This window comes from Anas acuta, chromosome 1, assembly GCF_963932015.1.
Source record: "Anas acuta chromosome 1, bAnaAcu1.1, whole genome shotgun sequence".
Taxonomy (NCBI): domain Eukaryota; kingdom Metazoa; phylum Chordata; class Aves; order Anseriformes; family Anatidae; genus Anas; species Anas acuta.
Window position 1 is genome coordinate 166,678,961 of NC_088979.1, and position 14,464 is coordinate 166,693,424.

Here is a 14,464-nt window from a genome sequence, read left to right on the forward strand (position 1 = left end):
AATAAATGATTGCTGTGTAGAGGATGCACTAATGCATATCACTTGTCATCTGATGTTAGCTAATTTGTCAGTGTATGTAAACTATCAATTTGAGTGGGAAGAGATTAATTAAACAGATGGAGTAAGAAGAGACAAATTAGTAAATGGATGGAGTAAGGATCCATGTGAGTAGTAAGAATACGAAGAAACGTAGGACTAAAACACAGTCATTCATACATATCTTCAGTATGAAAATTTAGAAGAGAGCCTGTTTAAAAAAACAAACCACACAACTGATAATTCCTCGATAAACCACCTCATTCTAGATACCTTTCCCCTTGTGTCTTTCCTATTAATAAAATAAAAATTTTGCTGTTCTTTGAGAGAATGTAGTTTTCGATGGGAGACATCAGGAAAAATGAGATTCTGGCCATAGAAGGAAAAAAAAAAGTAACTTGCAGGAGGATAACAGCAAGGCAGGAATAAAAAAGAAAGCAGTCTCAGAAAAATCCAGCTTCAAAGTTTAGAAGCACCGAGGATGAAAATACAGACCATATGGTAGGGAAAATAGATTCTGTAATGTGTATTAAGAGCATCTGGATTTTTGTGCACCAGTCAGTTAAGTGTATGACAAAGGTGGTCTGAAAGCAGACAGGTGTGTAAGACAGAGGCCTTTCTGGCAATGTAATGCAGGTTTCCTAAGTAGGAAAAACCCGGTGCAGATTCATGGCTATCAAGTGATTGTATGCTACTTAATTACACATTTCTTAAGATATTAGCAGCATTCATTTTTCCTATTACATTTATTTTAACTGGTGTCCTGGACATTTTTCCAGGCCTGTTCAAGTTGAAGAATTTATATTAAAAGTGAGGGAAGCTTGTGTCTTTTTCTGGAATTAAGTTTTTGTGATTTAACTCCAGTGGTAGTGGCTTTACATTGTTCCCTGCTCTCCTTCCCTTGCTGCCCATTAGTCTCTTCAGCCTGTTGTCCTCTTCTGATCTGAAAGGGCGTTTTAGTTTGCATACCATGTCCTTATCTGCATCTTGTCCCTTCCGTCCTGTGGACTGAATGATTAAGATCTTTGCCTAACTTTTTTGAATTGTTTTGGAATGGAGATGGGCATTAGCTATTATTTTTCCTCTTCCTGTGTGTTGGAAACATCCATACATGTACAAGCAGGAAGACATTCATTTGTTAAATACCATTTTTGTTTAGGTTTGAGGATTTGGTATATTTTAAACAATGTTTCTCTGAATGTGACCTTCCATAAAACATGGGGAAGAGTAAAAGCTTCATTGAGTGCAATTTACTTTCTTCTGATCTGACTTGGAAGGAATCTCTTCGAAGAAAGGCTAATACAGGAAAAGATTGTCAAGCTCCTCTCTAAAAGTTTTTTCTTCCTGTGATGCAGATAAATATAATTATATATGTTTATATCTTATTTATGTTACATTATACATTACAATATTAAAATGAACTAATTATGCTCAGTTCTATTAATCATGAACAATTAAGTTATGATATAGCATGTGTATAATATATATGCATATAAAATATATTAATAAATAAATGCATGTTTTTTGAACAGTCTTAATGTTTCAGCATACTAATGTTCACCAGGAAAGCATTACTATTTGCTGTTTGTTTCCATGGCACAGCTTTTTCTTTTTTTGGTGTGAAATGGAGCAAATGTCTTCTTATTGCAGCTTTGAGCCTTTATTCTGCAAAAGACTGACCTGTTACTCAAAATAGCTGCCAGGGGAATCCGAGATGCTCGGGACACCAACTGATATGAGATGGTAGCATAAAATGGATGGCAAGAAGCTTTCTTTTCTCCTGGTTTCCTAATCTGTTTTGCTCTGCTTCTTGGCGAAATTTATGTCAGCTGTAAGAGAGAAGGATTATTAAAAAAAAAAAAAAAAGGCAAGTCTTGCCTTAGGCTTATGCAATCTGATGTAGATTTCAACAGACCTGTCAAGTTTATATTAGTGTGTTTTAATGTGCTCATATGCATACAACTGCTGTTCTGTTTTACGCAGTGTACCAATGATATTGATGAAAAATTTTTGCATGGATTCAAATCTGCACATCATTTTAATATAGCTTTGTTTCATGAGAAACAGCTTGCTTAAAACCACAGTATTTTTCTTTTGGAAGGTTCAGAAGACAAAGAACAAACGTCAGCGCGAAAAGTTAGTGGTTCAGATGTGGCATCTGAAAAGGTAAGGAAGTATTCCTTTGTAAATGAGGCATAATTGCGTTATGATGGTCTCATACCTTTTTTCAAACTACTCAAACATTTCAACTGTAGAAGTAGTTCATTCTTCAAGAACAGCACTTTACCAACAGAGCAGTATTTTTAAGCTTTTTCGTGGTAAAAATTTTGGACAGACTTTAACAGACTTTCAAAACAATGTCACTTGTTAAATGACTCTTCACTTTGTCTCATCCTTTCTTTTTTTTTTTTCTCCTGAAGAAGCTGCTTGATGAAGAGGAAGAGATGTCTGAATTGCAGCTTAGGCTTCTTGCACTTCAGTCTGCTAGTAAAAAATGGCAACAAAAAGAACAACAGGTGATGAAGGAAAGCAAGGAAAAACTAACAAAAACGAAAACTGTAACACAAAAAGTCAAAGCCAGTACAAAAACACATTCAACAAAAAAAACGAGTGCTACAGGTAATAAGTTTAATGTTACTGAAACAGCTGTCAATGGCGGGTACTCTGAAATAGAAATACATAGTTACATTGTGTGAAAAAATATTTGTTGGTAGTTGAGAAGCTGGACATGAGCCAGCAATGTGCACCTGGAGCCCGGAAAGCCACCCATAGCCTGGGCTTCATCAAAAGCAGTGTGGCCAGCAGGGTGAGGGAAGGGATTCTCCCCCTCTGCTCTGTTTACCTGGAACCCTGCGTTCAGCTCTGGGGCCCCCAGCACAGGAATGAAATGGAAGTATTATAGCGAGTCCAGAGGGAGGTCATGAGGATGATCAGAGGACTGTAGCACCTCTTCTATGAGTTGGGGTTCTTCATCCTGGAGAAGAGAGACCTCTCCAGGGAGACCTTACAGTGGCCTTCCAGTGCCTGAAGGGGGTCCTCCAGGAAAGCTGTGGAGGGACTTTTTGTCAGGGAGCCTAGTTATAGGACAAGGGCAAATGGCTTTAAACTAAAAGAAGTTAGAGGGTAGTCCTTTCCAACCCAAAGCATTCTATGATCCTATGAAATAGTGGGTGATGAGCTGTTAATCATTCTAGAACCCTCTTCACCTACTCAAAGCTCCTCAAGAATCTAGGGTTTGGGGGACTATTTAGTTAAGGTGGAGTTAATTGCATGTCTTTCTGTTTAAAGCCAAGCAAACTTTAAGGAAACAACAGACAAAGACATCAAAGAAGATACAGCAGCAAAAGGAACTAGACAGGCGTCAGAAAGAAGAAGACCAGAGGAAACAAGAAGAGGAAGAGGAGAGACGAAAGAGAGAAGAAGAAATCAGAAAAATTAGGGACCTCTCAAATCAAGAAGAGCAGTACAATCGGTTTATGAAGCTAGTTGGAGGAAAGAGGAGATCAAGAAGCAGGGTAATGAATTTGTAGTATGGTATTCAGGTGTTACGTTTGGGATTCGTAAGTTTTCTTGTCTTTGTTCTCCCTCCTTATTTCACCCTCACTTACCTTTCCTTAACCCCTTAAAAAAAAAACAAAACTCCTCAGGGTGTTTTACTGCTTTAATCCCTTCCTAGACAGATGTTCCCTTTCATTTGGGTAAGATTGGTTTTTATTTCCTCCTGCTCCCCTCACCAAAGAGTTGAAGAGCTCCAGTTTCTAAACTGGCTGTTTAAAGTCACTGCCTGCAATGGATTTGCTTAGAAGTTGATTTTCAGTTGGCTTTTTTTGAATAAGCTGAGTAAATTGTATTTATGAAATAATTAGAAGACATAAGTGCCTGTCTCTAAAATTTGTTTTGCTGTAGAAGAATGACATAAGATCAGCTAAATAAAATACCCTTTTTGGTGTGTTTAGTCTTCAGATACAGACTTGAGATGGTCTTTGGATAAACCGTCTGTGGATAGTGCAGGAGGCATATATCAGTATGATAATTATGATGAAGTTGCTATGGATACAGATAGCGAAACTAACTCTCCAGGTAAGACTAATTTTCAGCTTTCTTGTATAGTAAATGGTTTAAAAAAAAAAAGTTAAAAAGTAGGAAATGAGCTGCTATTTTAGAAGGAAAATCATTCTCTTGAGGTGCAATGTGCACTAACTTTTTAATGTAAGCTAGTTTTGTCTTGCTTTAACACTGGCTTTTTTTTCCTTTTCACCTCTGCTGTAGGGATATCTTGAAAGTCTTCAAGGTTGTACTGTACTCGCTGCAGCAATGGTTTGCATTCAAAAGCAGTTGTGTAGAAAGCGAGGGCCCTTGGGTGTTGACTGGATAGGCAGCAGCTTTGTAGAAAAGGGCATGGGGGTCCCTATAGATGTTAAATGGAACTTGAGTCAGCTGTGTGTCTTTGTGTGGTAAAGGTGAGCTGCAGCCTGGGTTGTAGCACTGTAGCACGACTGAGGTAGTCAGGGGTTATGCTGCTGTGATACATGGCTTAAGAAGATATTCTTGCAAATTAGATGAAATACATGGGCTAAATCATCCTGAGTACCTTAGTAGTACTCTTTGGGAGTACTTCTATTTCATCTGTAAAATAGGAACTGTACAGTTAACTATTTTTTGTGTGTGAAATAAATGCACTGTGCTGTGTTTTCAACTGACTTGAGAAGCGTTAATTGAAGAAAGCCCTCCTTCTGCTGTGCTAAGTCAGCTGAAGTATAAATTTGAGTTATTGTTCAGTATTTCTTACAATTGTTTTTATTAGCTTCCTCTCCAGCACAGCCTCCTTTCTTTGAGTGTCCAATGGCGTATTTTCCACCTCCAGTACCACCAATTTCTCTACCGCTTCCGCCTCCAATTCCAGTAAGTAACCTTGGAAGGAATGTATTTGAAAATGTTAGTAGTTCTCATTTTGAGTCTTATTTCTAATGCTGCAGTTTGGATTAAATTTAGTTTGTATTTGAAAAAAATCTGAGCCAAGTGGTGACTTCCTTTGGTTATCTGGAAGTCTTGCAGTTCTTTTTTTTTTTTAAACTTTTTCAGCTACTTTTTGCCTAATCGGGTTTCTGTTCAATGGAAGTTCTCCTTATTGAACTCATTTTTTTCTCTTATTTGTTTAGTAGCATTAAAATCTTCCTTTACATCAAGCAAAAAAGAGCTTGTTACCTAGAAGGGCTGGGGGGAAGCCTGTAGCTCATCCCAGTCCTTTCAAACTTTGTGCCTTTTGACTACATGCTGTCTTCGCGTCACAGAGTTCCCATGAAAATAGAATTTTTCCTCATCACTTTTATTCAATGAGCAGTTCTTACTCTATTTAGGAAGGCAACAGAAACTTGCTCTTCTGTGTCATGATGGCCTCTGAGTTTTTAATGAAGGAAGCCTGTAACTTTGTTGGTTACGACAAATTTGTAAAAACCTTGTAAGGACTGTTTCTGAGCAGTGTGATATAATCCATTAGCCCTCACCTATCAAGTCAGCCATATATCTTTGGCTAGACTATACTTTTGAATTTTCATTTAGAGTTTGTATGTCTGCACTACTTTCACCATCCAAATGTAACCTTGTTATTTTCATCTTTTTTTTTGGGTCGTTACAAGTGTTCAGCACCAGCCTTTGACAGTAGTTTAAATCTGCTGCAGATCAAGTTAGTTTTAAACCATGAAATAATTTAGATATAGCATAATCTTTACTAAATAATTCTAAGGAAATAGTAAATTTCAAAAGTTGCAACCCCTTGTTTTTCTTTTTATCTCAGCCTGTACCATCTTTGAACCAACTTTATATGGAGGGTATTTCCTGTGTTTCTCTTGATCCGCCTCCACCTCTACCACCTCTTCCACCTGAGGAGCCTGAGCAGCCACCAAAACCTCCATTTGCAGATGAGGAAGAAGAAGAGGAGATGCTCTTACGAGAAGAGCTACTCAAGTCTCTAGCTAACAAACGAGCTTTCAGATCCGAGGTGCTTCACTGGTTTTTGCATGTACATGTAAACCTCTAGGTGGCATTCTTGACCAAAACTTAAATGTGACCTCCTAAATAAGTTTGCCTTTCTGATAACTTAAAAACCAACCACCACCAACAAAAAAACCCACAATGAAATATCCATCTCCTTCTGTCCCCCAAAAGAAACCAGAACAAATCCCACCCCAGGATATCCTTTGAATTGTAACTTGCAGCATGTCTTCTGTAAAAGAACTATGAAACTTCAAGGTACCAAAACCTTGAAACTACAGAGCGAAGTGGGGTTTTTATTTTCAGTAAAACTTTTATTGCTTAACTGTCTGAGATTGGTTGGGAGACAGCTGCAGGTTCTAATGCTTAAGGGTGTTTGGTATTTTTTTGTGTGTGGAAGAAAGTTTCTGTTTTTGAAGGTTGGGGTTGTTTCTGATGTCATTAAAAGGTCACCAGTCTTTCACAGTTGACTTGTGAACCGTGGATAACTTAAATACTCTTGCATGCCTTTCTGGCAGTATTGCAAGATTTGCCTAATATTTTTGGATAGTCTGTTCCATATGTGTCTCAGAACTTGAAATTATGATTTAGGCAGTACCTCATTTATGCTTACATTTCCATGTCTTTTAAAGTAGCTGTGTATAACAAGTGTTTTTATAACTATATTTTTGTTTTATTTTGTTAGGAAACTTCAAGTAACAGTGGTCCACCTTCCCCTCCTGTTCCAGATAATTTGCAGTCTGTGCCAAGAAGCAATCTGTCTGCTGTCAGTATTAATACTGTCTCTCAGCCACGGGTACAAAATACAAAGTTAGTTAGAGTACCAAGGCCTCCACGAGCAGTGATCACAGTAAGGAAATACTTGTTCTTTCTCTTACTAAGACCACACGTTGAAGTTGTACTCAGTTTGGGTGAACAACAAATACATGTGATCTTTGTTTTCTCCTGATACAACACAGAATGGTGGAGTGATAATTTGTATGCTTTTCTAGAAAGAATTTGACGCTGAATTAAGAATGTAACAGTTTAAGAAGACATCAAAACACACCCACACTCATCTGATCTAAAAAAGTTTATGATTTTCTTTTTCCTATACAAATGGCATTCCTTTCTATTAAACTAAACTAAAGCTTTGAACTTACTAATGAAGTCCACCTGCAATGCATGCTTAGTCCACAGAACTGGGCTATTCATGTTAAAATGCTTGAAATACAGTGGTCATCAGGACCTTGTTGGTATAATTCTTTTTCCTGCTGCTGGCCAAATAGTGCCTCCCTTTTATACTGGCATCTGGAGCGTCAGTCCTGTTCCTTACTTAACTTCCTATACTACTTGGAGAAAAATTGATTTTGACCTTCCCCGCTGTCTTTTGCCTAGAAGGAAAAATGAGGGGATTTAGGGACAGTTTATGCTTCCCCACTGTGCCAAAACCAGTTTCATGGCTTTCATCTGTGAATAGTGAGAGCCACTAATAGGGAACTGTTACATCAGGCATTAGAAAATGTGGAGAAGGGTTGGATGCCCAGTTAGATCAAACTAGATTTCACTGGCTGTAGTACCATGGAATACTGGGTTTGGGAGGACCAGAGTTTTGTTCTGTTTTCCTGCACCAATGAAAACTGGAAGTCTGCCTGTATACTGTGTGATGGTAGTGCAAAAACTGCAACTGTAGTACATTCAGAAGAAGTAGATGTGATCCTTGTTTTCTTTCTGGACAATACTCAGAATATCAGAAAGAAAGAAATGCAGAAATTGAGTGTGTTCCACTTCAAAAAGTATAGTTGTTTTTTTTTTGCCGTGTCTAGAAACTTTGGTGGTGTCTTGTCCTGAGGTAAAAGCTAGGTCTGGACAATTAAATACAGATGAAAGTTTAAAAAAGTTTAAACTGGGAGATGGGAAGAGAAGTCCTTGGAAATGTGAACTGAAATTGCGTCTTTCCTGTATGCAGTTGCAGAGCATCTGAGGCTTATCTAAACTACTCTATTCCTGCGTCATTCTCTCTGCTGGAATTGGCAATCCTCTGATTTTCGGTGAACTGTTTCAGTTAGTAATGTTGGTAAAACGTGATTAATCTTGTAGCCTATGTTCTTCCTGTGCAGTTGGCGTTCTGTCAGTTTAACTGCCTGAGCCGCTAGCTCACTGGAAATTCAGTTAGACCTAACTGTGGGCAGAGGCATCGAGAGTGTGTGGAGGTCTTGTACGCCTACCACATTTCTAATGCAGATTTGATTTTTATTTTCCAGTTTACTTGCCAAAATTGCCTGCAAATGGTAGGTGATAATTTTCCTTAAAAGCAAAATAATTTACGGATTATAGGAGTGAAAGGTTTGAGATAGATGTGTTGACCGTGGAGCCAGAAATATGCTACAGATACATGAGAGTAGGTTGAGAATGTTGTTCCGTTTATGTTACAGTATCAGGGATGGGTGCTAGTGGAGATGCACGAATTCTTAGTTTTTTCATACAGTGTGGAAATGGTGTATCGTGTTGTGCCATGCTAACAAAGGATTTTAGCATCTATTTTCTCTTCTAGTAAATAAATAATCGGTCATCTCTTAACTTTTTCTTGATATAAAAACTTTTTTTTTTACAGCTTCCAAAACACAAGTCTGTTGTGGTTACATTAAATGATTCAGATGATAGTGAGTCTGATGGAGAGCCATCTAATTCAACTAACAGTGTGTTTGGAGGACTAGAATCCATGATAAAAGAAGCAAGAAGAAATGTTGAGGTAAGCTATCAGTATTTAATAGCAAAATAATTACAAAATATACCTATGTATACAGAATTTAAGCTTCTGAGTTTGGTCAAGAAATATTTGGATTACAGTAGAAAAGGTCAAGAGTACTCCAGATTACTCCTATTTACATTGTAACTTCTGTTACACAAGCTGATTGAAATCTTTTTGTTAAGACTTCATCTTGCAGATACAATGTATAATACACAGTTACAGTATAATATATTTTGATGTCACTTGTTTCAGTTCAAATTCAATGCCTAATGGCAGAAAAAAACACTGGCATGAAAGATCTTGTAACCATGAACAGTTTTAAGTTTGTGCTGAAAAACTGCTTAAAGATAGCAGCTAATAGCTGTATTTTGAACTTGTGTGAGTAGTATTGACTTGGACTTCTTTGTAAAAGGCTTCAAAAATCAAAGCCCCTCCAAAATCGGAAAAAGAAAATGATCCAATGAGAACTCCAGAGGCTCTACCAGAAGACAAGAAGATAGAGTACAGACTCTTAAAAGAAGAGATTGCCAGGTACAACTGAGTTTTATTATTGCTGAAGTAAAATGTGTATTCCTTGTATTTCTTTACTAACATATATTTGTAGTTGGAATTAAAATATGAACACCTTCGTTTTGAAGACCTTCTTTGTTTGAAGATCTTGCTGTTACCTACAGTTTTCCCACCATCAGTTTTTAATAGGACAACTTTAGGAGTCTAAGGAAAGTCCTTAGATTTGAACTGACTTGCAGTAAATGATTGAAGTTGTGGAAAGTTCTTTTTCTTTTAACTTGAAGTCTTGCATCGCTACTGTTTTTCTTGAAGATTTTAAAGCAATTGGGAATAAATGCTGAAACTAATGAACATCTTTGCTTTTAACATCTCTTTTAGTCGTGAGAAGCAGCGTTTAATTAAATCCGATCCACTGAGGAACAATTCGTCCCCTGCAAACTCTGATGGTGAAGTTGATGGAATTGGGAGAATAGCAGTAGTGACAAAACAAGTTACAGAAGCAGAAGCGAAGCTGAAGAAGAATAAGTAAGTCCTGGCTTGTCCAAGTGTCCTAGCTTGTTTGGTTAGAAGGGTGAAAGTTTTTACATACATGTAAAAAAAAAAAAAAAAAAGATACATGTAAAAACATGTATCTTCAGTGTGTAGCTGAAGTACAGGAGACCTCTATGGCTTTTTTTGCTGTCGTTAGCAATTCAGCCTTGAATTCTGTTGCTGTACAAAAGGGCCTGCATTGTAGGGCCAGCATGCTGCTTGGTAACTTGTAAGTAGGATTCATCACGCTGACTGTTTTCAGTTGCATTTACACTCAGTGACTTCATCCGTGCTACTTAATAACTCAAATATGAAAACAAAGTGGTTTTCACTCCCCAGTACATTTTGAGCATGTTTTGGAAAGCATATGTCTGATATAGATGAATTAGTATTTTCTGTAGAATAGGTGTGCTGTTTGAAGCTTGTCACTTACATCTTTTAGCATGCCTCTTCCATGTTTCTCACCCTTACAAGTAACTGTGGCAAAGATCATAAGTGCTTTGCATACTTCTTTTCAACTTCTCACTTTGTTGATTTGTGTGGGCTTGTGAAGAAACTGGTGTGTGTTCTCTATATAGCATGTTGCCCTCTCCTCTCCATCATTTATTCACTTCTATCCATCCAAGTCTTTATCTTCCTTTAATGCATAACTTCATCTTTAATTACTGTGCCTTTGTGCTTTCATACCCACCTCAGGAGATTACAAGATTTTCAGGGCACGAGCATGTACCCTATGAAAGAATGAGCTTGTTCTGTAACAGAAAGCAATAACGTGTTTTTTGCATGGCTTAATTTTGAAAAACTATTAAAATAGCCCACTTGCCTACCTTCTTCTGTCCTTATAACTAAGATATTTTCATCTGCTTTGAACTGCTGAACTTGAACACCGAAATCTTTTGTATATACATGTAATACTGATGCCTATTGTGTTATAGATGTTGAGACTGTTTGGAGAAACTTGTTTGTTGATGAGTGACAAAGAACTTTTAAGTTCTTAAATTACCAAGGTTTCAGGGGAGAAATGATATCTCCAAGAGACCTATCTCTGGAAAAAAAAAAGTTACATGACTTTTCTACTTTTAGACTTCTGTTGATGAAGGATGAATCTGTCTTGAAACATTTGTTGCAACAAGAGGCCAAGAAGAGAGAGAATGTTCGAATTGCTGAAAACAAAATTAACAAATTGGCTGAACAGCTACAAGCAACAGAGAAGATCTTGAATGCTAATAAAATGTTTCTCAAGAAGCTTCAGGAACAAGTAAATTCTGAAATGTTTCTATTTACTGTAGCTAGATATCTTGGAATGCGAAGTTTGATTTTGGGAGGCAGTAGGCTTGCTTTGGAGAATTAATTCATTCCCATGAGTTTTCTTATTATGTGATCCTATTTGAAAACTTGCATCTTAGTACTATATTTTTCTCTTTTTCAGATTCATAAAGTTCAACAACGAGTAACAGTAAAAAAAGCTCTGGCATTGAAATATGGGGAAGAACTTGCTCGAGCAAAAGCAGTAGCAAGTAAGGAAATTGGGAAACGAAAACTGGAGCAAGATCACCTTGGAGTAAGTCTGCGGCATGCTGTTAAACAATGTTGCACTTGAAAAGTAGTAGCAATTTTGATTAGGAAGCTTTGTTCAGATGGGATATCAGAAAAAAACAGGAAGACATTTCAAAGAACATTGGGACTCTTCATAATTTGTCTCCTCCGTTTTTGAGTCTTCAACAGGAAAAGCATTAAGCATTAAAAAAAAATAAATTGTTCATAGTCTACATGTATTTGCTGAAGGAATGTTGTTAATATATAGATAATGTTGTTTATCTGTGAAGAAAGACAAGTCCTGTTGCTAGATATCACTGATCTTATTAAAACTATCTAGGAAAAGCACCAAAGTGGGGATCTGATTTTGTTACTTTGAAAAACAAACAAAACAAAGAGGCTTATTTTTGTAATTTTTTTGTTTTTGCTTTTCCAATCTACACATCTTTTGTAGCTTGCCTTTTAACTATGACTAGAACTTCTATTGAAGGCTAGCGCGTGATGTAGGGTAATTCTTATTGAAAAACCTGCAAACATGCCAGTTGAATTGTGGGAAACTTTTGTGGTTTTCCTGCTGTTTGTTGAAATCTTGGCAAGAGTTTAAAAATATTTTTATAAACTCTTGAGTTAAATATCTTGCCCATGTTTAATTTACCTCCTGTCAATAGATCAGTAAATGTGAAAATGAAATAAAGGGATTTTTTTCCTTTTCAGCCAAGCAAAATATTGAAATTGGAGAACTCCCCTGCATCAAGTCCAAAAAAGCATTCAGCAGAATTGATTGCATTAGAGAAAAAACGACTGCAGCAATTAGAGTACGAGTATGCTCTGAAGATTCAGAAATTGAAAGAGGCTCGCGCACTTCAGACCAAGGAACAATCCGATATTGCACCTCAGGCAGAAGAGGAATCTGAATTTGCATTACCTCAGCCATCACTTCATGATCTCACACAGGATAAATTGTCTTTGGACAGTGAAGAAAACTACTTCGATGATGAAGTTCTATCTAACTCAAACCGAGAACGAAGGAGATCTTTCAGAGACTCTAATTCTTATACTAAACCAAATCTTAAACACATGGACACTCCAAAACAAGAAACTATAAACAAACTTTCTAAAAAGGCAGCGGAGGAGCCTGAGCTTTTCCTTGGGTTGAATATTGATGAACTGAAAAGACTTCATGCTAAAGCTGACAGCTTGAAAGAGCTGTTACTGAAAAGTACTGCCTTTATATCACCCAAGGAAGATCTATTGTGTGGTCAGGTAAATGCTCTAACAGTAAATATGAGGGTGGTTTTTATTAGCTTGTGCTGTAATTCCTATATATGTTTGTTTTGTAGGAAATTTCAGTGGATATGGATTTTGTTACATCACAAAATAAACAAACTGAAGCAAAACCATTTCCATTTGGACCTTATCATAGTCCTCTTCTAGTATTTAAATCCTACAGGTATGGACACTAACAGCTATTTGACTTCTGTGTATGTGTTCTGCTTTTCTTTTATACACAGACATGTACAGAAAGACAAGTTGTGATGAGGAACTTTAGCTAGAGAAAATTGTTTACAGGATAGAGAATTTAATGATTTTAGATACTTTTTCTGTTAAGCAGGTGTCCCTCTTGTGCAGTATGATGGTTTTATTGCATACTGTTCTCTGTAACTGGATTATTTTGAATTGCAATTTGAAGCAATCTAAAATTGACAGTAGAATATTTCAATTATGCAGTCCTTAAATTTATGTAGAATTTACATTGTCCAAGTTAAGATTGAGCCACTCAGGTATTATGTTTCTGGTCAGTGGAAGGAAGAAGGACCACAGTGATTTGTCTTGATTTAAAATAGGCACCTGCAAGTGTAATTATTTTGACACATCTGTCTTTTGACCAAAAAAAAAAAAAAAGTATTTTTCATAGTAACTTTTAGAAAACGAGATCTGGAATTTCAGTAGGAGTGGAGTTCTATCACATGCTTCAGGTTTTTTTTTCCCCCTCCACTGTGAAGTAGTAAAAGAGGGAAGATGCTATTTTTATAGTCAAATTCATTTTGTCTTGATGTAGAAGTATGGCTTCCTTAGAGAGCTAGGACTCCCAAAGTTGACATGGTCAGACTTTATTTACACATTTAAAACAAACATAAGTCTACTTATGTCAGACTGTTTGTTTTTGTTCACACACAAATTCTAAGAATCTGTTGCAAGTTTTTTCAAGTTAACCTTTTAATGGTTCTCTTTGTACTTCTACTTGATATTGATCTAATACTCATTAGGGTGTGGGTAAAGTTCTTCTAGAACTAGACCGAAGTTTAATTTCAGTAATTTGCTTTCCCTGCTGGGTGATTACTACATTTCATGGCTTTATATGAATTCAGTTCTGCATGTAAAGGAGAGGAGAATATTAGAGCAGAAGCAGTTTAGAAGTGCTCTTTCATTCCATTCCTCTCCTAAAGTTTTCCACCTCCTTCATATATTACAGGTTAGCAATGTTTATGATAGTAAGGGTTTTGGAAATAATAGATTTAGTATTGAAAAAGTGTTTTTTAAATCTATTTTGTTCAATAAAATTGATGTCTTAACGTTTGTATGCTTTATCACAAGAATTTGCTATTTCATTTTAGGTTTAGTCCGTATTTCCGAACCAAGGAAAAATTGTACCTCAGTTCAGTAACCTATAGCAATATGATTGAGCCAAAACAGTGTTTCTGCCGTTTTGATTTAACAGGCACGTGTAATGATGATGACTGTCAGTGGTGAGTTCTCTTTATTTTGATTTCTTTTGATCTAAATTTGTTGTCTGATTCAAGATGGAAATAGGGATGGTTTTCATTTCTTCAAAAGGTCTGAATTTGTGATCCTATGGACAAGTTCTAGAAAAAGTTAAGTTTAAATACCCTGTTTCAGGTACTTGGTTGGCAGTAAAAAATAAAAAATTTGTATCTAAGCCACGAAGAAAGGAGGCTTTTTAGATAAGTTTGTTTTTTTTTTCTTTAAAAAAAAAAACGCAGTATAGACTGAGATATTTCACCCTTTGTTTGCCTTGTAGTTTAGACAGGGCTCCTCTTGCTTTACACCTTCATTATGGTTTGATGTTACGCTGAAGGTTTGGGTAGTAATTGGTAATGTTAAGCACAG

General features: G+C 36.6%; 1 protein-coding gene across 2 annotated transcripts in view; it reads left to right on the forward strand.

Moving 5' to 3' along the window:
- The window catches only part of ZFC3H1 (zinc finger C3H1-type containing), a 38,231-nt gene that overhangs the window by 6,006 nt on the left and 17,761 nt on the right, over nucleotides 1–14,464 (forward strand). For both annotated transcript variants that reach the window (XM_068669194.1, XM_068669196.1), the window contains exons 3-17: nucleotides 2,138–2,202; nucleotides 2,457–2,655; nucleotides 3,325–3,551; nucleotides 3,993–4,116; nucleotides 4,841–4,938; nucleotides 5,831–6,034; nucleotides 6,713–6,877; nucleotides 8,621–8,758; nucleotides 9,171–9,289; nucleotides 9,647–9,793; nucleotides 10,883–11,057; nucleotides 11,229–11,360; nucleotides 12,050–12,598; nucleotides 12,676–12,785; nucleotides 13,951–14,082. In XM_068669194.1, coding sequence (XP_068525295.1) covers nucleotides 2,138–2,202; nucleotides 2,457–2,655; nucleotides 3,325–3,551; nucleotides 3,993–4,116; nucleotides 4,841–4,938; nucleotides 5,831–6,034; nucleotides 6,713–6,877; nucleotides 8,621–8,758; nucleotides 9,171–9,289; nucleotides 9,647–9,793; nucleotides 10,883–11,057; nucleotides 11,229–11,360; nucleotides 12,050–12,598; nucleotides 12,676–12,785; nucleotides 13,951–14,082 — 2,584 coding nt within the window. The remainder of the gene's footprint in view (nucleotides 1–2,137; nucleotides 2,203–2,456; nucleotides 2,656–3,324; nucleotides 3,552–3,992; nucleotides 4,117–4,840; nucleotides 4,939–5,830; nucleotides 6,035–6,712; nucleotides 6,878–8,620; nucleotides 8,759–9,170; nucleotides 9,290–9,646; nucleotides 9,794–10,882; nucleotides 11,058–11,228; nucleotides 11,361–12,049; nucleotides 12,599–12,675; nucleotides 12,786–13,950; nucleotides 14,083–14,464) is intronic.